The 22,939-nt window shown below is 57.4% G+C and overlaps 1 protein-coding gene across 1 annotated transcript; it reads right to left on the reverse strand.

Annotated features, from left to right (window-relative positions):
- Positions 1–99: 99 nt before the first annotated feature.
- Positions 100–22,746, reverse strand: KATNB1 (katanin regulatory subunit B1). Its single transcript, XM_081215325.1, has 20 exons — positions 22,576–22,746; positions 21,142–21,436; positions 16,738–16,868; positions 12,843–12,960; positions 7,289–7,389; positions 6,858–6,899; positions 6,135–6,218; positions 5,805–5,920; positions 5,271–5,342; positions 4,959–5,109; positions 4,596–4,786; positions 4,359–4,489; positions 3,887–3,937; positions 2,912–2,979; positions 2,632–2,751; positions 2,391–2,540; positions 2,125–2,201; positions 1,972–2,046; positions 1,620–1,736; positions 100–1,276 (listed from the first exon to the last, which is right to left on the reverse strand). Exons 2-20 carry the CDS (start codon positions 21,179–21,181, stop codon positions 1,144–1,146), a joined length of 1,968 nt encoding a protein of 655 aa, XP_081071451.1. The 5' UTR covers positions 21,182–21,436; positions 22,576–22,746; the 3' UTR covers positions 100–1,143.
- Between the last annotated feature and the right edge of the window lie 193 nt (positions 22,747–22,939).

Here is a 22,939-nt window from a genome sequence, read left to right on the forward strand (position 1 = left end):
CTGACTGACCCGCACCCCCGTCTTGCGGACGGGAAACCCAAGCCTCCAAAGGCTTTGCCGAAACCCAGCCGGAGCGGGCCCCACTCCGCCGCCTGCCCTCCGCCCTGGTCTTGCCCCCTTAAGTGAACTGGCCACAGGTGAGTGCCACACCCCTCTGCCGACAGCACCCCACCCACCGGGGCAGTGCCACCCCTGCGGCTCCCCACCACGGGGGTGCCGGTTGTGCTGGCCTGCACCCGGTCCCAGCCTTGGGGAGACATGGGCAGGGCTCAGTGAGGCCCTCCCACCAAACTGGGGCGGAACCCGCCTCAGGAGCATAAGGGATGACCACTGGGTCAGGGGAGCCGTTCCGGCCAGCCAGCACTGGGGGCTCCTGGTGTGTGGGAGCCAAAGGTGTTTGGAGGATGGGGCAGCTGCCCTTCCGGTCCTATCCCTGGAGGCCTCCTGGGGGGATGGGGGAAGGTGGTGGGCCCTGGGTCAGCCTAGTGGTGGCCATGCCTGCAAGGCTGGGGTCCTGGCCCCCTGCAGCGTACACCTGCTGGCCTTGGAGGCATCCACAGGACAGCTGGGAGTGTGGCTGAGACAGGGGGGATGAGCTGATGAGCCCACTCCTCACCTGTTTCTCCTAGCCGTGAAAGGGGGAGTTGCTGGGTCCCTCTTCTCCCCAGAGCAAGTCTGAACTTACCCCTTCCCGCCGGCCCATCGCTCTGCTGCCCCCTGCTGGCCACGCTGCCTGGTGCACCGCCTCTGGGTCTTGGAGAAGGAGGGGTCTCATCTCTGAAGAGCCAGGCAGGCAATATGGGGCCCAGGAGAGCCTGGCGGCCAGAGGCTGTACCTCCCAGCAAGGAAAGCAGGGAATAGTTACAAATTTAATAAAATTCACCTTATAAATTACAGCAGCAGCCCCAGGGCTCGGTTCGCTGCCCCAGGAAGCAGGAGTCGGACAAAGCTGGGCAGCTGTTTCTGGAGAGAAGCTGTCAGTTTAGGGCTGTGGAGGTGGCCAGTGGGCCGGCGCCACCGCCTCTAGGATGGCTGCAGGGCAGCAGTGGGGGCCGGGCAGAGGCTCATGGGCTGGTGGGCGCACAGGGAACAGGAGTGGGGGGCCGAGGCCAGGCCTCAGGGTGCCAACACCCTCTGGGCTCCTCAGTCCAAAGCGGCCATGAGCAGGTGCAGTTCGCGGAAGGCACTGCCGTGGCGGCCGCTCAAGCCCGACTTGCTCTTGACGAGGCCGCTGATGCTCCTGAGCTGCTTGTAGCAGACCCGGCACTTGTGCAGCCTGCGGGCGGAGGGGCCACGCGTGAGGTGGCTGGCTGGCACAGTCGCCGTACCCCCACCCGACCTCGGAGCCTTTCCTGTACAAAGCGCTCCGACCCTCCTCCCGGAGGAAGGCTGAGGCCCAGAGTGCAGGACCCACTGAGGCTGGGCCAGGGCGCAGGGCAGAGCCAGGCCGTGGGGGAACCAAGGCTCTGGCAACCCTACCCTGTGCCCTGAGCCACCGTCCCAGGCACAATGACCTCTATAAGCTGTTTCAGCAGGGCCACCAACAGGCAGGCTGGGCCCCCAGGCCTGTGCTCTCGCTTGACGTGGCACCCCTGCCACACACGCCGCTGGCTCCTCACCTCTCCTCCCGGCTGATGTCCACACCCACGGCGGGCGGGGCCGCCAGCATGTCTGTGATAAGGGGCAGAAACCGCTGCAGGATCAGCTTCAGAGAGGTGCAGCCCGTCTGGACATAGCTTCAGAGGCAGGGGATGGATGGAGTCACAAATAGAAAGACGGAGAGCAAGTTACACAGAGACAAAGGGGGCAGAGACAGGATCAGAGAGGCAGCGTGGACTCGTTTTCACTCTGGCCTCTCAAATTTGAAGGGCCCAGCAATGCTGCACGGCTACCTCACAAGGGCACCGGCCCTGGGGGTCTTTCCCATGGTCCCTCCCTGCTGGGAAGCAGGTGCGGCTTCCCCACCCGTACCTCTCATACTTGCTCTGCAGAAGCTTCTCGATCTGTGGCAGGACGGTGGTGCATAGGTCCAGCTTCCACAGGGAGCTGGGGAAAGGGCCGGGGACATGTGCCCTCAGTGCCCGGCCCTGCCCACTCCCCCCACCCCCCACAATAGCCACTTACGCTTTCTGGTTGACAATGTTAAGGAGGTCCACGACCACGGACAGGTCATTGATGGCCACGGCCGAGTCCACTGACGTCTGTGCAAACAGAGCACCCGTCAGAGGGGATCGGGGACTGAGTGGCCCTGCCTGGGTGTGGTGTGATGATGGGGTTTACTGCGGGCTGTTCCTGAGACTGCTTGGCGTGGTGACAGGGGCCGCCTAGCTCCCCGTGCCCCTCGGGTGGCCCTCTTCTCAACCCCAAACCCGCGCAGAGGTGGCACTTGCCTTGATGTCACCCGTGGTCCACACGGCCCGCACGGTGTCCAGGTTCTTGTGGCGGCTGGTGAGCACGACACACATGGTATCATGGCCCTTGCGGATCTGTGACATGGCATCCTCGTCGACCAGCTCTGCCTGCTGGGGGATCTTCACAGCCTGCATGGGACGGGTGCCCTGATGCTGGCAGCCAAGTTCTACTCTCATGCCACGGGCCTCCACCCGCCCTCAGCCTGGGCCCCCCACTCACAGGCAGGAAGTCGGAGGCCTTCAGTCCGATGGGCTCATTCCGGGTGGCAGGGATGATGATAGACTCAGCCTTGGGTGCAGGGGTGGAAGTGATGACTGGGGGCCGGGACAGGACCTCGGGCTGGAGGGGTCCGGGGCTCAGCAGGTGGCCAGCCCAAGGCCTCCTCTCCCTCCCTCCCTCCCTCTCAGCACCCCCTCCCCGGCAAGGGCCGCCCCAGCGCCGATTCAGGACTCCGGCCCCTCTCCGAGCCCCACACCCTGCCCGCTCCACCTGCACATACTTTTGGCACCAGGAACTGCACGTCCATGGCTGGGCTGGGCTTTGCTACCTCCTTGGCTGTGGCCATGTCTGGAGGCGGAAGGAAAAGATCACTGGGTCAGGTCAGGCCAGAAGAGACGGGCGGGCAGAAGGCAGGGCTTGGGCTGGGGCTGTGGGAGGCACCTCTAACGGGAGGCCTGGGGGCCGGGGATGGGCCTGTCCCCTCCCTTACCACCCACTCAGCCCCAGGTCTGGTAGAAAGCAGGCGCCAAGCACCCTGTGTGGACAGGACCCAGGGAGCTCCAGGGAGTGGCGCTCCTGTCGCCTCACTAGGGAAGGAGTGTGTTTTGGGAGGGGGGCGGTGAGTGGATGGTGGATGGTGAGTGGGAGCGCGGGACAGAGGCCCTTCAGGAACCCAGCCCGAGGGGCACGAGAAGATGACCCCTTGAGGAGAAAGCAGGGGAGGGAGGGATGGCCTGCAGGAGGAGGGTGCCCCGCCCTGCCGCCTTCTCCAATCGTAAGTGAGCAGATCAGGTTTTCTCCCTTCTTAAACCCTCCAGCAGCAAAACCCCAACCCCCTGACCCAGGGCCTGCAGGGCCTGGCCTCCTGCTCCCGGACCCCAAGCCCCCGCTGTCCTCTCGGCTCCCTCCCACCTGAGGCTCTTCCCTCCTGTCTCCTCACCTGGCCCCCACGCCTGCCTGATGTGCCGCCTCCTCAGAGCCTCACGGCCCCCCATCTACTCGGGCCTCAGAACCTCTCACCACTCCCGGCTCCTTCCTCCCCTGGGGCTGTCTACCGTTCGCCTGGGTGTGGGCTCCTGACGGGGGCACCTACCTGCCTTTTCACGCTCTATCACCAGGGCCTGGCACACAGCAGGTGCTTTTGGGCAAGTGGAGGGAAAAGATCCAGTGGGAGAGACGCTGGAAACTGTGCTGTGGGAGGGGAGGACCAGGGAGCTGGGGACCCTGGGAGGCCAGGCTTTGCCCCCCGACTCACCATCCTCCGGGGGTGCTGGGAAGGGCTCACTTCTTCGGGGCGGCGTCCGACCTGCAGAGGTAAAGGGGGCTGGGGACTCATGTGGGTCAGCCCAGGGCTGCTGTCTGAGCCCTCAGGGCCCGGCCGGCCAGGGACCCTGGGCCCCTCAGGATGCGGCGGATGCAAGGTGGTTCCCGGGTGCACGCACAGCTGCACACTGTGACCCGTTCCCAGGCCCTGAGCCCTCAGGCTTGCCCCTTCCCGGCCCCTTGCCCCACTGGGCCTTCCTTTGCTCGGGGCAGGCCGAGCACTGAGTGGCTGCTGGGCCTCTGCTGGGGCCTAGAGGACCTGGGAACAGAGCCCAGGCCCAGACATGGGCTAGGAATTAAGCTAAGGGAGTGCAGCAACATGGATGCCATCCCCAGAAAGGACCATCTGCCTCCATTTCACAGAGGGGAACGCTGGGGCTCGGAGGGGAGGGCCCAGGCCTCACTGATGCTGTTCTTGGGCTGGAAGATCTCGTTGTAGTCCTCAGCGTTCTGGATCTCCGCCCGAGACTCCCGCTCATCCCGGTCATCCTCGCTGCTGGGGCTGCGGCGCTCGCTCTCTGAGTTCTGCTTCACCCTGGGGAGCAGGCCGGGCAGAAAGGAGGTGGGGGCCCCGGTGAGGCAGGGGCTGTGGGCCCGCCTCCTGCGCCCCCCAGCGCCCTCTGGGGCCCCGAGCACCCCACCTCTGAGGCTCACTGCCAGTGGCGCTGGGCCGCTCGTAGATGCGCCGAAGCGGGGCGCTGGGGTTTGGCGGCTGCTGCGCCGGGGGCTGGCTGTCCTGCATGGGGTCCGGGGCTACCGTGCCCGTCCTGGTGACCCGCGTCAGGTCCACCACGTAAGAGGAGACGCTGCTCTGGGAGAAGGCCACGCCTATCTGCGGGAAGCGGCAGAGCTGGGGCGGGACCCTTCGTGGTGGTGCTGGGGGACAGGGGGACGGGGGTGGTGGTGGGCAGGACCCCCCGGGTTCGGGTGGGAGTTGGGGGCCTGAGGGGGAGGCAGGAGAGCGGCCCAGCGGAAGGGTGCACGGTGGGCGGTGGCTCTCTCACCAGCTGGTCATTGCAGATGGCCAGGTCGGCCACCTTGCCCCAGTTGACAAGGACCACGTCAAAGCAGCGCTCGGGCTCCCAGCCGTAGACGCGCAGTGAGTCCTGGCAGCCACTATACAGGCAGCAGCCATCGGGGTTGAAGAGGACGCTCCTGGGCCAGGCGAGAGTGGGCCGTGGGTCAGGAGACACCGGAGAGGCTGCGGGGAGCCCAGGACGGGAGGGAGCGGAAGCGGAGATGGGAAAGGTCCACCTGCAGCCACACCCCACTGCCTGGGAGGAGGGCCCTGGCCCACTGCCCAGCCGCCCGCCTACCTGACAGGCCCTGGCTCCCCTTCGATACAGCTCACCACCTGGAATTTCTCCAGGTCCCAGAAACGGATGGTCCTGCGAAGGAAGCCAGGCTGTGCTGGGAAGCGAGTGCCATGTGTTGGCCTCCACACAGGCCAGTGGCCAGGGGAGCCCACTTCTCTCCAGGCACCTGCCGCCCCAGGTCACGGCCATTCAGAGCAATGCCTGGGGCCAGGGGCTGGCCCTGCACAGGCAGCGGGAGGGGACTTGGCACCTGAGAGGTGAATATGGGCCTTGGATCCAGACACGCAATCAAGTCCCAGGACACTGGGGCTGGATCCAGACATACCATGAAGTCCCAGGACACTGGGGCCAGGGAACCAAAGTTGGGAGAGAGATGTGACCCGGGTCCCATCCCAGCTTGGCTGGCAGTTAATTCAGCCTACCTGGGATCATATGACAACCTGGGACACAGAGACAGACTGGGGACAGATATACACCAGAGGACAGGGACGTGAGGGACGGCAGTCACGGGCGACGAGCCCTGCTCCTCCTCACCTGTCAGAGCTGCCAGAAGCCAGGAGGTACTCATTGGGGTGAAACTCCACCACGTTGACAGGCCCCGTGTGGCCAGGGAACTCGGACATCATCTTGCCAGCAGTCAGATCCCAGAGCTGGGGCAGGCCAGGGTGGAGGTCAGGGCCAGCCTGGCCCTCAGCTGCCCACACACCCTCCAATCCAGCCCGAGCTCTTCAGCCACGAACCACCTCCCACTCTGGACAGGCTTGGGCTGTGTGAGCCTGATCAGGAGGGAGGTGAGGACCCAACCTGAGTGTGACCAGCAGACCCCAGTCCCCAGCCCTGGGCCCAGGTCAGGCCGGGAGCTACCTTCACCGTGTGGTCATCTGCGGCCGACGCCAGCCACTTCCCGTCGGGGCTGAACCGGAGACACCGCACGGCCTGGCTGTGCCCCTGAGGGGAGGACAGAGCACGAGCACCCGAGGGGCCTGGGCCCAGTGGACTTCTCTCCCCACCACCCGCTCCTCCCTGCCCTCCATAAGCAGTGCTTCCTGGGAGCAGGCAGGGGGGGGACTGACAGCCACATGCGGGAGATGTCACAGAGGGACACTTCTCCACATGCGGTCACGGAGCCCCAGTCCTGCAGGACGCTCCAGGAAATCAACACTGCATGGTCTGATAGTTTGGGAAGCAATGTGTCTTGTGTCTCTTTCTGGAGAGTTAAATGCCTCCTCTTAATGTCAAAGGGTCTAGAAACCCCCCCAAATAATTATTAAACCCTGTCCTTCCAAACTCATATGAACAGGAACCCCCTTCACTTAAGGACACCTGTTAGCGGCCTGCAAACCGTGGAGCACAGTTTGGTACACACAGCTCTGCGGGGAGTCACGGAAAGCCGGGGGTCCCGGTGGACCACCCACCGCACTCCTGCTCTGGCCCAGATGCATGTTTCTCATCTGGACTCTTGTTTCTCACGTTCTCACCCAGGTTGGACAACAGTCCCCTCCAGCCCCTGCCAGGGTCTGGGCACCACCCCATGCTCCACGCCTGCAAGGTGCTTGTGGAATGACGGACAGAGGGTGCCTTGCTTACCCTGTATCGGAAGACACAGCCTTTCCTCCTGATGTCCCAGAGCTGTGAGGAGAGGAGCAGGGGGGGGCAGGGTCAGGACAGGTCACAACCAAGGCGGGCTGGGCTGGGGAGGCCTAGCCAAGCTAGGTCCTGGAGCCTGGGTCGGAGGGCAACATGTGGCCATGAGCAGAGAGGGGCTCTGGGCACCTCCAGGTCATTATACCTCCAAGTGACAGGGGTCTGGAAACCGCTCACTAAAGCTGGGCATCCCGAGCAGAAATGTCTGGCAAACGCTTCCACATCCCTGCCCTGGGAGGGCATGGATGCTGCCACACAGGGGGAAGATGTCCCCCGAAGAGCCGAAGCCCACCCCCCCACCCCAGACGGGACACACCGTCCCGGTCCCGCTGCCTGGCCCGGCGGGAGAGCCAGGGTGCAGAGTGGTGGCTCACCTTGATGTTCGTGTCCTGGGAACCCGAGGCCACAAACTCGCCATACGGGTGGAAATCCAGGCTGCAGATGTTGGCTTTGTGTCCCATAAGTGTGCGAAGGACTAACGAGGAAGAGAGCAGAGGCAATGGCGTGAGAGGCAAACAGGATGGCTGGTGGAGCGAGGGCTGTTGTGTTCGTTTGTGTGTGTGCTCTCATATTGACTGCACAGAAGAACACAACAGTAGCACAGACTTTCCAAACAGGGAGAAAAATCAACCAGAGTCCTACCACCCTAACAACTAACTTTCCTATTTTCCTCTCGAGAGATGCCAGCCATTTCTGCCATTACCCGAGCCCTCAGAAAATTCCCTGCAAGCTCCCCGCAGCTTGCACCCCTGGGCTTGTCCCAGCATGCTCTCATGAGAGTGAAGCCCCAGAGTCAGCAGAGCCAGGTAACTACTGTACTTGGTTCAGGCCCTGTGGATGTGGACGTGGAGCTTATGGTCTGCCAGGCATCCCACCACACCCGAGACAGTGCAAGGAGAGAGATGCAGGAGAGGTCCAAGCTGGGGGAGAAGCTGCTAGGTTGAAAAGAGAAATCCAGGGGGGCTTTTTGGAGGTGGTGGTCGTTGAACAGGACGTCAGTGGGTGGCAGATGAGGGAGGCTGCAGGCAAACCTTGCGTTTCTGTCTCAGAGTGTTCTCTGGTACCACTCAAGTTTGCCTCTTCTCTCTGGCCTCACGTGTCTTGCTTTTTATAAGATTTATAATTCCGCTGTTTGAATGAAACTGTCCACCCCAGGAGTGCTGGTGCCAAGGGGTGTGGCAGTCCAGCCGTGCTTAGGTTTGCGCCAAGGTGAAACAGGCTGCCTTGTGAGGTGGTGAGCTCTCTGTTGGAGGAGGTGTTCAAGCAGACCCCAGATGTAATGCCTTAAGGATAAGATTCAACCGCACCAAAACCTGAGCAGCTGCCCTCCTCACTCTCTGTAGTTGTCTCGGGGGCTCAGCATTGCCTGGCTGGCCAAGGGGACTTCGGGCACATGCCGCCCAGTCCAGGCCCTGGAGGGAGGAGACTCGTCTGGCTCCTGCCCCAGTCCGAACCACCCCGGCCAGCCCACCTGCTTTGCATCCCACAAGCCAGGCTTCCAAAATCCTGGCCCGCCCTGAGAGGATGTGGCAGGTTCACATTCATGAAGCATGCCTCCCTGTGGGATCCTGAGCTGACCCACCCTCGCCCTCTGGCTGCTCTGTGGAAAGCAGGCAGGAACACGTTCTTCCGGCGTGATTTCTGCCCTTGGTCTTCTGTCCCAGGAGGGCTCTCGGCAGGCCTCCTGAGGCCGGACTCGGTCACAGGATCCAGGAGCTGCAGAGTGGAGGGGTCTCCGGGGTCTGTCTGCCCCACATGGGAATCTCTAAACCCTTCCAGCCGAGTAGCTGAACCCTCCAGTGATGGGCAACTGATGTGACTGTAAGGCAGCCCTTTAAGAACCCCTTCCTGCATGTGGGGTGCCCGTTTGCCTCTGTATCATTTCCATTCACACTGTGGTGGGTTGGGGGTGGAGGTGGGCCTGAGGTCTTAGCTCTTCCTGCCGAGGATGCTAAGGGCAAGTTTCTCTTCCATCGCTGAACCCCCTGCAAACGGCAGGGCAGACAACACTGGGATGGGAGTCTTGACACCAGGATTCGAGTCCCAGATTCCGCCACCCCCAGCCACAGAGTCTTTATCAAGTTCAGGGCCCTCCCTGAGCCTCAGTTTGTCCATCTGTCAAATAAGGAGACAGTGCCAACCTGGCTTTGCATCAGAACCATCTTGAAGCTTAAGAAAGCCAGAGTCTGGGCCCATCCCACTACTGAGTCAGGCTCTCCGGGAGTGGGGTCTGGGCTGTGTTACAAGCTCCTTGTAGAGCAGCCAGCTCTGGGAGTCCAGGGCTCAGGAATTCCAGAGGTCTTCAGTTTCCATTCTTTGCCCACCTCAAGAAATTCCTCACATTCCCTTATGCATGGAAGTCATGGCTGAGAAATCACGGCCCTTGGCTTCTCTTCTTCCCTTGCTCCTCAGTGAATGGTGAATGGCTGGTGCCCTCCACTGGGATCTGGGTCCAGGCAAAGGCTCCCCAGGAAATGAAGCGCCTTCTGCCCGAGCCTTTCTGCTTTCTCAGCTGGAGCCCAGCCAGGCCAGGCTTGCTCCTCCCTGGCCCCTTGTCCAGCGATGCCCCCGCAATGTGGGTCCTGTGTGCAGCCAGGCAGTGGGACCACGTGTTGAGATGTGAAGCATGCAGCCCCTCTTCATTACCTAAGAGGGCCTGGGGCTCTGTCTTCTTCTTCTTCTTCTGCTTTTTAATAAATAAATAAATAAATTATTTATTTATTTATTTATTTATTTATTTAACCGTGTGCTGAGATGCTAAGCACTCAGCCCCTGTTTATTATCTAAGAGGGCCTGGGGCTCTGTCTGTTTGTTTATTTATTTATGGCTGGATCAGGTCTTAGTCGCGGCACGCAGACTCTCTAGCTGTGGCACGTGGGCTCCAGAGTGCGCGGGCTCAGAAGTTGCGGCACGCAGGCTTAGTTGCCCCGCAGCACGTGGGATCTTAGTTCCCCGACCAGAGGTTGATCCCGTGTCCCCTGCATTGGAAGGCGGATTCTTAACCACTGGACCACCAGGGAAGTCCCGGGGTTCTGTCTTTCTTAAACAGCCCGTCACTGGGTGGGCAAGCACCACCCAAGAGGCTCGGGTTGAGGTCATTTCTTGAGGATCACCTATACAAGAGCAGAATGAACCCGGCCACCAGGCATGTGTGGCCAATGGCTGCCGTCCTGCAGCAGAAGTAGAGCAAGCACAGAGTAGAGGCCTGGAATGACCTTCAAGTCTCAGCCAGGCCAGGGGGCATCTCTTCTGGAAGAGGCAGACTCGGCAAAATCCATGTCACCCTTTCCTCTCCTGTCCTTCAGGTAGGGGATGGCTTCCCGCCTGGCATGCTGGAAGGTCCAGACTAGAGGTTGGCAAAAAGCAGGGAGCAAACAGGTTTTACTTGAACCTCTGACTGTCAGCCTGCAGAGTATTCTGAAAAATATGGTTTTTTTAAAATTAATTAATTTAGTTATTTATTTATTTTTGGTTGCATTGGGTCTTTGCTGCTGCATGCAGGCTTTCTCTAGTTGTGGCGAGCGGCGGCTGCTCTGTTGCGGTGCGCGGGCTTTCTCCTTGTGGTGGCTTCTCTTGTTCCGGAGCACGGGCTCTAGTGCACAGGCTTCAGTAGTTGTGGCGCACGGGCTTCAGTAGTTGTGGCACACGGGTTCAGTAGTTGTGGCTCGCAGGCTCAGTAGTTGTGGTGCACGGGCTTAGCTGCTCTGCAGCATGTGGGATCTTCCCGGACCAGGGCTCCAACTTGTGTCTCCTGCACTGCAGGCGGATTCTTAACCACTGTGCCACCAGGGAAGCCCTTGAAAAATATACTGAATTAGCTGTCAACCTTCAGAAATGGGTGGATTCCACGTAAATGTCCAGATTCCCAGCTTCACTTGAAAAATCTGTATAGCTGGCAACATTGTGCCCAGACCGCTGTGTGGCAACAGCCAGCAAGGCTGAGAGGCAGCCCCCCTTCCAGGGAAGGCGGGACTCCCCACTTGACCCAGAACTGAGGGCATGAGTTTATAGATCAAAAGATCCCAGTGAGGATTCAGCATAGGGATCCTATTCTGTGAAACCTGAGGACACTGGGATGAAGATCCTACGAACCTGTAAAGAGAGAGAGGCAGAAGGAGGAAAGAAGCAGGTCCCATGAGAGGGATCTGGGACGAGACGGCACTGACCTCCCCACAGCAACCCCGGAACCTAAAAGGCAACGGAGCTGCACCTTCACAATTCGGAGAGAAAAGTATTCCCAACCTAGAATTCTACACTCAAACTCTTAAAAATAAAAGGGGGGTGGTTTTAGAATCAAGTAATTTTCAGGGACTTCCCTGGTGGCGCAGTGGTTAAGAACTCATCTGCCAATGCAGGGGACATGGGTTCGAGCCCTGGTCTGGGAAGATCCCACATGCCACGGAGCAACTAAGCCCGTGCGTCACAACTACTGAGCCTGCGCTTTAGAGCCCGTGAGCCACAACTACTGAAGCCCATGTGCTACAGCCACTGAAGTCCACATGCCTAGAGCCCATACTCCGCAACAAGAGAACCTACCGCAAGGAGAAGCCCGTGCACCACAACGAAGAGTAGCCCTCGCTCGCCGCAACTAGAGAAAGCCCACACACAGCAAGGAAGGCCCAAGGCAGCCAAAAATAAAATAAATAAATAAATTTATAAAAAAGAAAAGAATCATTTTCAGCCTCTAAAACTGTGCTTGCAGTGTACCCTTTCACAGTAAGCTATGAAAGAATGTGCCACACCTAAAAGAGGGGGGGGGGACCAAGAAAAGTGACAATGTGGGATCCGGTGTGGCAGAGTCGGAGAGAGTTCCCCGGGGAGGAGACAAGGGCCCCAGGATGGCACCTGGGCTGCAGGCCTGGGAGCTCCCAGGCCACTAGGACCTGGGGACAGAGGCTCTGGGAAGAGAGACCTCAGTGATGGGATGGGTTTGGGGGTAAACTCAAGGAGGAGGCTTACCCTTCTGGCAAAGAAGTTGGGGCTGGATTAGTAACAAAGACACAGAAAACACGCAGATGAAAAAAAGATAGAACAACTATTAATTCCAGGGAAACAAAATTATCAAAAGAAAAGAAATACATACAATCAGCTCTGAATAATATCTATAGGTCCTGATAATAGAAACACTGAGTATTTAAAAGGTGATTCAGGGAGGGTGGGGGGGTAATGTTGTGAGTGACACGAGCCGGGGTAGCACTGAGAGCTCAGTTCTCCTTTTCTGTAGGAGGAAGGCACAGCTAATGTATGAAGTGTTTTTAAAAAGAAAAGCAACTGTAGTATATCCACGTTGTGTGGAAAAGCAGAGGCGGTTAGCACTCACCAGGTGAAAGGACAGAGGCTGAGGGCCCTGCAGTGGGCCGGAGTGGGGCAAGGCTTCCTCTTTCCCTTGTGACCATTTGTGAACTACCAGCATTTGCCTTTTTAGACTATGCATAACTTCTCTAAAGATGAAAACTAAATTAAAACAAACAAAGCACAAGGAAACAGAAAGTCTGGCCGCCCAGGCCCCATTCCTGCAGGTAACAGTTAGCTGGAGCTGAGTGGGGACCCCTGGGCGCGGGGCACACACCCTAGTTCTCCGCACACAGCCCCCTCACTCATTTACGAGTCCTGCGTGGTCCCTGGTGGCACTTGATGTCATTCTAGGTTCTGAATCCACAGACACCCACCCACCCACGCACACATTTGTCCATCATTCAGACATTTACAGAACGCCCCCTCAGTGGCGGCACTCAGACAGCAAAATGCACGTCACTGCTGCCAGGTCAACAGGGGTGGGGGGTCGCCACACTGTTCGGTCAGCGCCCCCAGGAGAAAAGCACCAAACCTAGTGAGGACAGGCTTCCTGGAGGAAGCGGCTGGACAGCAAAGGCGAGAACAAGCACGACTGCAGGTGTGTGTGTGGGGAAGGCAAGTGTGGACACCTACTTTTGGCAGCTTCCAGGTCCCAGACGCGGATGGAGCCCGACTGGGAACCGGCCACAATGAGCTCCTCGGGGGTGTTGAGACGTACGCTCTCCACTGGGGACGTGTGACCCGTCAGGCTCTGTGAAGAGAGGGTGGCAGCTTCAGCACTCTGCGTGAACAGACCCCCAGCTATGGCCCTAAAATCTGGATCCCTGGGAGGCATGTCAAGCAGGGATGCTGCGCTAGACTGAGCCGCCCCCAGGCCTCTCGGCTCCCAGGGCTAAAAGCGGGCCAGACCCCAGTCATGCTCCACCCACCACCTGCTGTGCTCCTGACATGAACATCACCTGCAGAAGTGGCCCTGGGCCCCTCGGAGGGGGGCAGCTGAACTTTTAGTCCAAAGTCCAAAGCATCGCCCACCTGGGCTGTGCTCCCCTCTCCACCCTCTGCCCAGCCCAGCCCTCAGGAGGGGAAACCACGGCAGAACTGAGGCCTGGCTCGTAGGCGGCACACACCTCGCCCCTCTGGAATGCGCGGATCCCCGGGGGCGGCCCCCTCTGGAGGACCCAGCCATGTTCTCAGGCAGGGGCTCTGGAACCCAGGGGACCTGGGAGTGACTCTGCTGGGAGACACAGAGGCTCCCCCCAATTCAGACCAGGCCAGAGCTGGGCAGGGCTGAGCCCAGGGATGGGGGTGGGAGGTGCTAGCTTTCTGGAGAGGGGGCTGGAATCTGAAGCCCATGGTGTCCGTCACTCCCCGTACAGCACTGGCCACCGAATGCACAGTGGTGATACCGTCAGCGTTTGCTAAGACCATGTTCCCATGGGAACTGGGGACAGTAGGGGAAGACTGCTCCTCAGCAGAACTACCCAAAGGCCAGACAGTTACAAGCAGCTTGCCCAACTCCCCAAGTATCACCAGCAGGAGTATAAATGCGTAGAAACTCCATGGAGGGTGATGAGGCAAAAATCTATCCACATTTAGAAATGCACATTCCCTGCACACCAGCCACTCCACCTTGGGGCTTACCCCCCCACACACACAACACACGTGAGACAACACAGACCCAAGGTCATTCTTTGCCGTGAACCTGACAAGAGACTGGAAACAATATATATGCCCATCACAGGAAACTGGTTAGATAAGCTGTGGCCACCCGTGCAATGGAATAGCATTCAGCCACAAGGATGAACGAGGCACCCTCTGAATATGGGAAAGACTAATCTCCATGATGCTCTTAGGTGAGAAAAGGTGGAGGACAGTATATGTTGTTCGATAGCATTTGTGCAAACTAAGGAGGGAGAGGGGTCCAGGCATACACATTTGCTTGCAAATGTATAAATGAATCCTGGAAAGACACAGAGGCATCGGGAGCCACGGTTGTCTCCAGGGAGGGACGTGTGGGTCAGGGAGCTATACAAGTTCACTCACAGTCAAAAACACGCAGAAATGCAAAGACTGCCTGCAGAGGTGGTAGCGTGTGTATACACCTGAGGTGAGAAAGAACCTGGTGAGTCTGAGGCACTGAGAAGCCTGCTCTGTGGCGAGTGAGGGGATGAGGGCTGCTGGGGGCCTGCGAGCTGCACCTGGTGTGAGCGGCTTAGTCTAGAGGCCAGACCCCATGCTGTCCACTGTGCTGTTCTGAGGGCAAGAGCATGGGGGTCACTTCATGTCCATTTTTTGTCAGCCTCTGTGGATTCTTTTCAGCCTCTGTATGTTACTTTGGCATTTCAGAGATGGGAAACACATTTGAACCCCCAAAGCAAAGAGAAGCAAAACACTTTCAGTTCTGTCCTTCACCTTGGCCGTGGTTCGGGTCAGATCTCAGCTGTCCACTGGACCTCACAAGAACACTGAGCTGATTAAGTTTCTACTAATAAATATTACCTCCCGGGATTTCCCTGGTGGCGCAGTGGATAAGACTCTGCACTCCCGCACTCCCAATGCAGGGGGCCGGGGTTTGATCCCTGGTCGGGGAACTACATCCCACATGCATGCCACAACTAAGGAGCCTGCGTGCCACCACTAAGGAGCCGCAACTAAGGAGCCCGAGTGCCGCAACGAAGCCGCCGGCGAGTCGCAACTACGAAGCCCGACTGCTGCAGCTAAGACCCCATGCAACCAAATAAATAAGTAAATAAATAAATATCACCTCCCGCCGCTTTTTATCTTTATCTTTACTTGGCCAAGAGTCAAAAGACTGATACTGCCCTGTGCTGCAAGGTTGTGGCGGGAGAGGGAAGGCTTCTGTGCTGCTGGTGAGAATGTAAATTGATTTCCAGAGGGCAGTTTGGCAATATGTCTTGAAAGCTTTTTAAAACATGCCACACCCACAGATTCAACGTGAAGGTCGCAGATCTACTCAAAGATTTAGGGAGAGGGGGATGTTCCCCACTGCGGCTGAGTAGAACCAAAACACCGGCAATGACTTCCACGCTGGCAACCAGGCGTGGCCAAGCTCATCCCTACGATGAAATACTGCGAAGCTTTTAGAAATCATATCGTAAAAGGATATTTGTTGACACAGGAAAATGCTGACAATGTTGTTATTAAAAAAAAAAAACAGGCTACAGAAGAGTAAGATAGTGTTCTGGAAACATACTGTTATACGTTTCTGTGTGTGTACACGTAGGCATGTTTGCACGTGTGCATGTGTACATACAGGCACAAGTCTGCACACACATGCATGCGTACCTAGAAGGGCACAGACCAAAATACCAAATGTAATGGTCTTTGGATAATCAAACTATATGTGATTCATTTTTGTTATTTTTTTCCCTCCTTTACACTTTCCTGTTTTGGAAAACAGTTTTTGGCGTTGAATATAGTTGTGTACAGGGAGAGAGTGCCACTGAAATGGAGCAGGACCCTATGGGGCCTTCCTAGCACAGACACACCTCCCCGCATGTCCTCTGCCTGCCTTTTGTCTATAGAGAAACTTCTGTCAAAGAATAAATTTAATCAGAGAAGTGAGGAAAATGCAGAAGCAGCAAGGAAAGCAGTCAAACAAGACCAAATAATAATAGCTTAGTCATTAAACAAAGTCAAGGACCTTTAGTTCCTCTTCAAGGGCTATGGATAATAATCTGAACCATATCTTTTGAGCTGTTTTGTAGATACTGAAACTCCCACCAGGTGGAAGAAGTTGACTACATGACGACCAGACTATAGCCATGACATAAGCTGCTTCCAAGAACTGGCCTCAAAGAAATGAGAACAAACAGACCCCGGTACTAAAGACGATGCTGATCAGACCACTGCATGACCAATTTCAAGATGACTGTCAGAGCTGGCTGTGCTACTCTGCAATGGCACCCTCCCAGCACCTATATCCCCCTGAAACTCTCCTTTAAAAGTTCTTGTCCTCTGATCAACGTGGGGGAGTTGGCCATTGGATACATGTCTGCCTTCCCCCCAGTTGCCGGCCTCCTGAATAAAGCAACCTTACCTTTCAACCAACACTTGCCTCTCGAGTATTGGCTTCTAAGCTGCGAGCAGCCAGACCTAAGTTCGGTAACACTGTTAAAGAACCAGTCCTCTCATCAGGTCCAACCAGGGGCGCTCAGATCCTTTTTGTGGAATGAGGTGGGGAATGAATCAAAACAGCCACACATGTAACTGACAGGCAAGTGGATAGGCGAGTGGGCAGCGGAGGCTCAAATTCGGGTCTGTGGGATTATTTTAGCCTTCTCACGCAGGCTCCCCCGAGTTCTGTCCCATGGCCAGGTGACCTCCCCCCCACCATTCCTGAGGACGGGTCACTGTCCCAGCCATCAGGGTTGTCCTGGGCCTTCCTGAGCAGATGGCTGGGGAAGGCACTGATGTGCTGGGTTCCTGAAAAGCTGTCCACTCCCAGCCCCCAACCCTGGCCTGCCCACCCACCCCTCCCCAGCCCCACCTGCCGGCCAAGCCTCACCATGATGCAGTTGGGCTTGTTGATGGACCACAGGTTGACACGGCAGTCATCCCCGCCTGTGGCCAGCAGCCGGCCCGAGGCTTTGCCCAGCACCAGCGAGGACACGTTGCTGGCATGGGCCACGATCTCCTCTGTACAGGAAAGAGCAGAGGGACAAGGCAGTCAGGGGCCTGACAGGCCACATGGAGGAGGGCTAGGCCTTGCCCTGCTCGGCCACCAGCCCTGGCGCCTGAAGCCCAGCGGGAGGGCTCTGCCCCCTGCGGCTCCCCTTTGGTGCCCAGACACCCCCATGAGCCGTGGGACGAGGCGGAGTTTGGGCCTGAGACAGAAATGACTATTTCTCAACTTCAGTCATTCCCATCCTTCCCTTAGGCCTCATGATTTTTTTCCTTTTTCTGTATAGCCACAGGTACTGTTATTGACTTACTATGCTCAATTTTTAAAACTGACTTGCTATTTTTATTTAGCTGTGTCATTTAAGTAATAATATGCATGAAATTTTAAGCTTGATATGTTCATTCTATTTTTTCTATGATACAAAAAGAAAAATGAAAACAGTTATTAAAATAAAAAATATTGACCCATGTACCACCTAAGTGCCTCTCAGCCGCTGCCTGGTGTTCCTGCTTTGGGGAACACACTTTCAGAACCATGCAGGTCAACCGCAGACGAGCCGTCCCCAGGTGAGCTCAGCCAGGGCTTCAGCCCGCAGCTTCAGCATCATGGACTGGGTTCTGGTCTGAGCTCTGCTATTGCAAGCTGTGTGGCCTTAGACAAGTTGCTCACCCTCTCTGAGTGCTGGGTTCCTCGTCGGGTAAATGGGGATAATAACAGTGCTTGGCTCACTGGGCTGCTGAGGGTTCAGTGAGGACACGCCTGTGGGCTGCTGCGAGGGGCTGAGCGCTCGCGGATGCTTGGCAGGCCAAGGACCAGACGCCATGGAGAGCGGGCACTGGGGCCCAGGAGGGCACAGGAGGGTGGGCTGGGTGAGGAGGAAGCAGGTCGCAGCCGACTGAGGGGTCTAGGTATGAGGGCCGACCGGACAGAGCGGGAGGCAAGGTCACTGTGGGCGGCCACGAGGGCCCCTGGCTTGGACTGGGGGGCAGGGGCAGCAGACGTATGTCTCAGAGGACATTGCCAGGGCCCCCAGGGAACAAAACATGGGCAAGGAACCAAGAGGCAGCCCAGGCCTCCGAGCCAGGGCCTGAGTAGCTCTCCTGAGAATGCAGAGGGAAGAAACATGTCTCCCCACACAGATGAGGGAAAACCCCAAGGCGCTGACGCCCTGAGGCAGCTGCGAGGCCAGCGTGGGTGACTCTGAGGGAGAGGCCGGTGCGGCTGCCCTGCAGAGGCCCCTCCTGGGCACCTGCTCTGGTCTCCACCCTGCCTGGGGGTCTCGCTTCAGACGGCAGGAAGGTTGGGAAGTTGGGCCCAGGAGGGATGCTTGCCAGGTGGTGTGGCTCACAGGGGCTGTCAGAGCTGCCCAGGGGACCAGGCTCCAGGCTCGACCTCACAGACAACACCCCACCTCAAGGCCTGGCTAGGCCAGCCCCAGCAGGGCGAGAGCTCCCAGCAGGCCCAAACCTGAGCCAGGGCCTTGGGGACCCCACCACTGGATTCGAGGAAGCTGGGCCTCTCTCTGGTCCGCACCTCAGCCAAGGAGCCTTCTGTCCTCTGGACACTGTAGGGACAGATGCCTGGATGCTCTGGGGCTCTGGTCACAGACACTTATATATTCAAGAGCTTCTGTTGGGCCAAACTGACGGCCCAACCCAGCTAGAGGGCAAACCACCTTCCCCCTGAGCACTTTGATCCCCAGCCTGGGGTCCTCTCCCCTTCCCTGAAGACACTCCCCGCATGCACTGCCCTGTGTGTGTGACCCACCTAGAGGCCTGACTGCCCACCCCGGCTCTCACCCTTCCCAGGCAAAGTCCTGGCTGGCCCCCACTGCACTGGGCCTCCTGGGCGCAGTGCCACCCATCTCTGCACCTCAGGACTACTGCCCCCAGAGACAGCCATCAATGCATGATATAAATGTTTCCTGGGTACGTGCTCTAAGCCAGGCGCTAAGAGACAGTGGGTAGGGATAGTGATAAGGTTGTCTTCACACCCCAGCCTGATCAGATTGTCTCTGAAACAGAGCATCCAGCCTGAAGAACCACAGACTTTAGGGTGAGAAGAATTTCAAGGTTGGGCCGTTCTAGAAGGGCTCAGACCACTCCCCTGCAAGCAGCCTGAGCAGGGGACTGATTGGAACCCCTGGAGGGACCAGGGGGTGGGGTGGGGAAAGGGGGGCACACCTCAGGCACCAGGCAGAGGCCTCGGCGTAGGGCACTGGCCCAAGAGCTCCCACTCTGGCCTGAAGGACAGCATCCAGCAATGGTCCAGGCCTGGGTACTGAATTTAAATGTACAAACAAATAAAAACAAACAAAAGTCCTCACAGCAGGCCAGGTTGATGGCTGCTGCTCTACCCTGTGGCACAGGCCCGTGCTAGTTTCCCAAGCTCAGGTGGCACAACCTGGACCCCACATCCCAGCCAGAGCTGGAGGAACACTGCATTCTGGCCAGAGGCACTGCACACCTGCACCCCAAACAGAAGACGCAAAGAACTAGGTTTCAATGACCTCACGCTGGCCAAGCATGTTCTGATCCTCCCCAGACTCTAGAGCCACAAGGAGCCAGAGGTCATTTGGGCTTGGGCTCTCAGACAGTTTATACCCATGGAAACTGCTATGCACATGAAATTGTTAGCAGATGCCCAATATGCCTGATCACATCACCTCCTACTTGAATGCTTTGAGGGCTTGGCCTTGCCCTTCAGATAAAGCCAAAACCTCAGAAGGGCTGGGGTCCTGTAGACACATGTCCTCACCAGCCTATGTGACACCACATTCTCCCCACTGCTGTGCTGCAGCCCATGGTCTCTTCTGAGACCTTCCAATGCACCAAGCTTCCTGCCTCAGGGCCTTTGCACGTGCTGTTTAGGTAGCCTACAGCACTCCCCTACCCCCACCCCTCATCACCTAGTTAACTGATTGAAAGCACAACTGTTAACTGTTCCAGCTTGGAATTAGGTTCCAAGGAGAGATGGGTCAGTGTGATTATCTGATTCCTGCCTGTTGCTCTCCCCAGGCTCTGAGCCCCACTGCATAGGGACCTTGTCTATTCTGTCCCCCACTGTCTCCCCAGTGCTTGGTTCTTTCCTGGTTTCTCAGGAAAAACAGCTGTTGAAGGTATACATTCATAACCCCAATAAATACAAAGCCACTCTGTCCAAAGTATACCCTCCTTGGGAGCCCATAACAGGATTCTCCCAGAACCCTAGGGCTGAGGAACAATTTGAAAATGGCCCAAACCTCTCATTTACAAATGAGGACGCTGAGGCCCAGCAAAGAGTTTTGCCCAGATTCTCACAGTTAAAAAATTGAAGGAGCCTTGCCCCAGCTTCTGAAAACAGCCCAGGGACAGCCCATAGCAGAGGGTGACCAGTTTGGACACACCAGATCTATGCCAACCAGTTATTACAGGCGGGGTACAGCCCACAGAAGCACCAACGTGTAGAGCAACAGGTCTTAAAATATGATCTGGAGAACACTGGGATCCTCACGATCCTTCTGGGGGTCCAAGAGAACAAAACTACTTTTATCTTAATACTAAGATGGAATTTGACTTTTATACTCTCATTTGCTCACAAGAATATGGTGGAGTTTTCCAGGAGATATACGACATGTGAGGACATCATCACTAACAGCATGTTTCTGCGTTCTTGTGTTTTAAAATGTCTCAGTATTAATTTATAACATGGTAAATATTGATAGATATGACTCCCATAAACAAACTCTTTGGGGTCCTCAATAATTTTTAAGAGTATAAAGGTGTCCTAAGACCAAAGAGTTTAGAGCTGTCAGTATAGAGTAACGGTGGGGGTGGGTGGTACCCGGGCTCAGGTACATTCCAGAGGCTATCAGCATCCCTCTGCCTATCCTCTCACCTCAGCCCAAGATGCCCTCATCTAACGGGGGAGCTTGACTTGTGAGACGTCTGAAAACGCCAAGAACATCTTTCAGGATTTCTTGCCCCATCCCGCCTGCCAGCCTAACTGGAAATCCTGCTAAATGCTTCATTATATTCATTTTCTCACTTGAATCTCACAGCAACTGTAGAATGGAGGCGTGATTATCTCCTTGCACAGACAGGAAACTAAGCCTCAGACGGGTTAAGTCACCCGGCCAATGTCACCCAGCTACAAAATTGCCAAAGGCATGATTTGCATCTTGGTCTACTTTACTCCAAAGCGTGGAGTCTCCCCCTGTGCCAAGAACTGGAGACACAGTTGGGGGTTCAGGCCACCCAGCAACAAACAGCTATCAGGGTAAATGGGGTGAGAAAGAAAACCACTCACGTAACTTCCAGGCCGTCTTGGTGACCACAGGGGTGGCCATCCTTCAGCTGGCTGGCACCTGAAGTTTCACCCACAGTAGACTGTGCTTTCCTTGTGGGGTGGGGGTGGATCCCCCCCCAGATCCGCCAATCAAGTTGGCAGGGAGTTTCCACACATCCAGGCAGAGGGAATGCTTCGTCTTCCAGCCCCGGACCACCTCGTGGTTTTAAATCATCCACAGCAGCAGCCCGTGCGTGACTGTTGGGATCCTCGGTCATGGAATGTCAGGCTTGAGCCATCTCAGCTCAACACTGGGCTGGAACACAAACAGAGGTGATGGCTTGTTAGCAAACACTCAGCGGGAGCTCAGGGGGTCCCTGGGTTTGCAGACCTGCAGATGCAGCTCCCTGGATGACCAAGGCCACTTGATAAAGACAAACACCCACCAAAGCCACCAGAGCCAAGAGATGCGCTGCAAACTGGGTTTGAGAATCTGGAGAGGGGGTACCTCAGGCAGGGTGACTTGGAACACAGGGAAAAAGAAGGTCCTCCCAGAGGCCAGGATGATGGGAGGAGGCTCTGTTCCAGGAAGCTGGCTGCCTGAAATGCAGCAGCTGCGGTGGGGCGGGGAAGACCACATGTCTGCAGTTCAGCTAGATTGCTGGGAGTCACTGTTTGTCTGACGTATGGGAAGGGGGCGGAGTCAGAGGCTAAGTTTAGGGGCCCATCAGAGGCACCCTAAAGATAGGCATTGAAGTCTTCTCTGGGGAGAGTCTCAAAGAGGGCCCCGGGGGTCCAGTTCGTATCAAGGGAACTACACTGGGTCCCTGCAATTCCCAAGGACAGTGCTGGGAACTAGGCCTCCAGTCTGGTCGTGAGTCGGTATGACTCTTCAACTCTAAAAGGCGACCTCATGGAGCCTCCTACCCCCTTCCTCCAAGCCTCTCTCCCACGAACCCTATCCTCGCTCTCCCCTTTCTCCTGGGTTCTCCAGTTCTGACTCTATAGTCCTCCATTCACTCCTCCTCCCTGCTGCCTGTGTCCCCCCATGCGTGCACATCCTGTCTCCTGGGCTCCCTAATTTGGCCCCTGCCTCGCCAGACCCTCTTTTCTCCCCCTTTCCCCTGCGCTAACAGTATCCCCATTCATTCACTCTCTTGCTTCTTGTGTCCCTATTCATCACCCCTCCTCCTGCTAGACCCCCGGCTCTGCTTCCGGCCTCCCTGGTTTTTCCCCTCCGGCCTCCGCGCCGGTCCCACCCCTCCCGAAGCTGCGGCTGGTCCCTCGGCCTCGCCTAATCCTCCCACTCCTCTCAGCTTACGGGGCACAGGCTCCAGCCTCCCTCCACCCAGAGCCCTCTCCGCCGCAGCCTGTCCTGGCCCCCCCTAGCTCGACCCAGCCCAGGGCTCATCCTCCCCTCGCTTCCTCGCCCCCTCGGCCCCGCGTCCACTCCACCTGCAGCTGCGGCTCGGGAGGCCGAGGCTCCGCTCCAGGCGCGACCCCCACTTGCCTCCATCCCCTGGCCTGATTGGCCGCTGCTTGACAACCGACCCTCACAACAAAACCTCCGGCTCAGAGGCTCGCCTGCCCCACCTCCCGCACCAATCAGCCGCCGCGAGCGCCCCACCAACCTCCGGGTTTGACCAATAGAACCAGGCGCTTCTGCCGCTTTTCCTTAGTGCCCTCCCCCTTATCCTGAATTGGACTAATCACGAGGAAGGAGTGTTCAAGAGCCGCCCCTCGGCCTCTAATGAACCAATGCGAGCTGCCGTGTCCTTGATCCCGCCTCCGCCTCAAGGTTTCCCTGTCCTCCCCTTTC

Source organism: Mesoplodon bidens (genome assembly GCF_964165515.1).
Source record: "Mesoplodon bidens genome assembly, chromosome: 18".
In the NCBI taxonomy this organism is placed as follows: domain Eukaryota; kingdom Metazoa; phylum Chordata; class Mammalia; order Artiodactyla; family Ziphiidae; genus Mesoplodon; species Mesoplodon bidens.

Coding starts and splice junctions, on each gene's coding strand:
- KATNB1 (XM_081215325.1), bottom strand. CDS start 21,181: ATGGCCACCCCTGTGGTCACCAAGACGGCCTGGAAGTTAC. Junction 6,900..7,288: donor CCCAGGACACGAACATCAAG/GTGAGCCACCAC, acceptor CTCTCCTCACAG/CTCTGGGACATCAGGAGGAA. Junction 4,490..4,595: donor ACTGGCAGTGAGCCTCAGAG/GTGGGGTGCTCG, acceptor CCTGCTCCCCAG/GGTGAAGCAGAACTCAGAGA.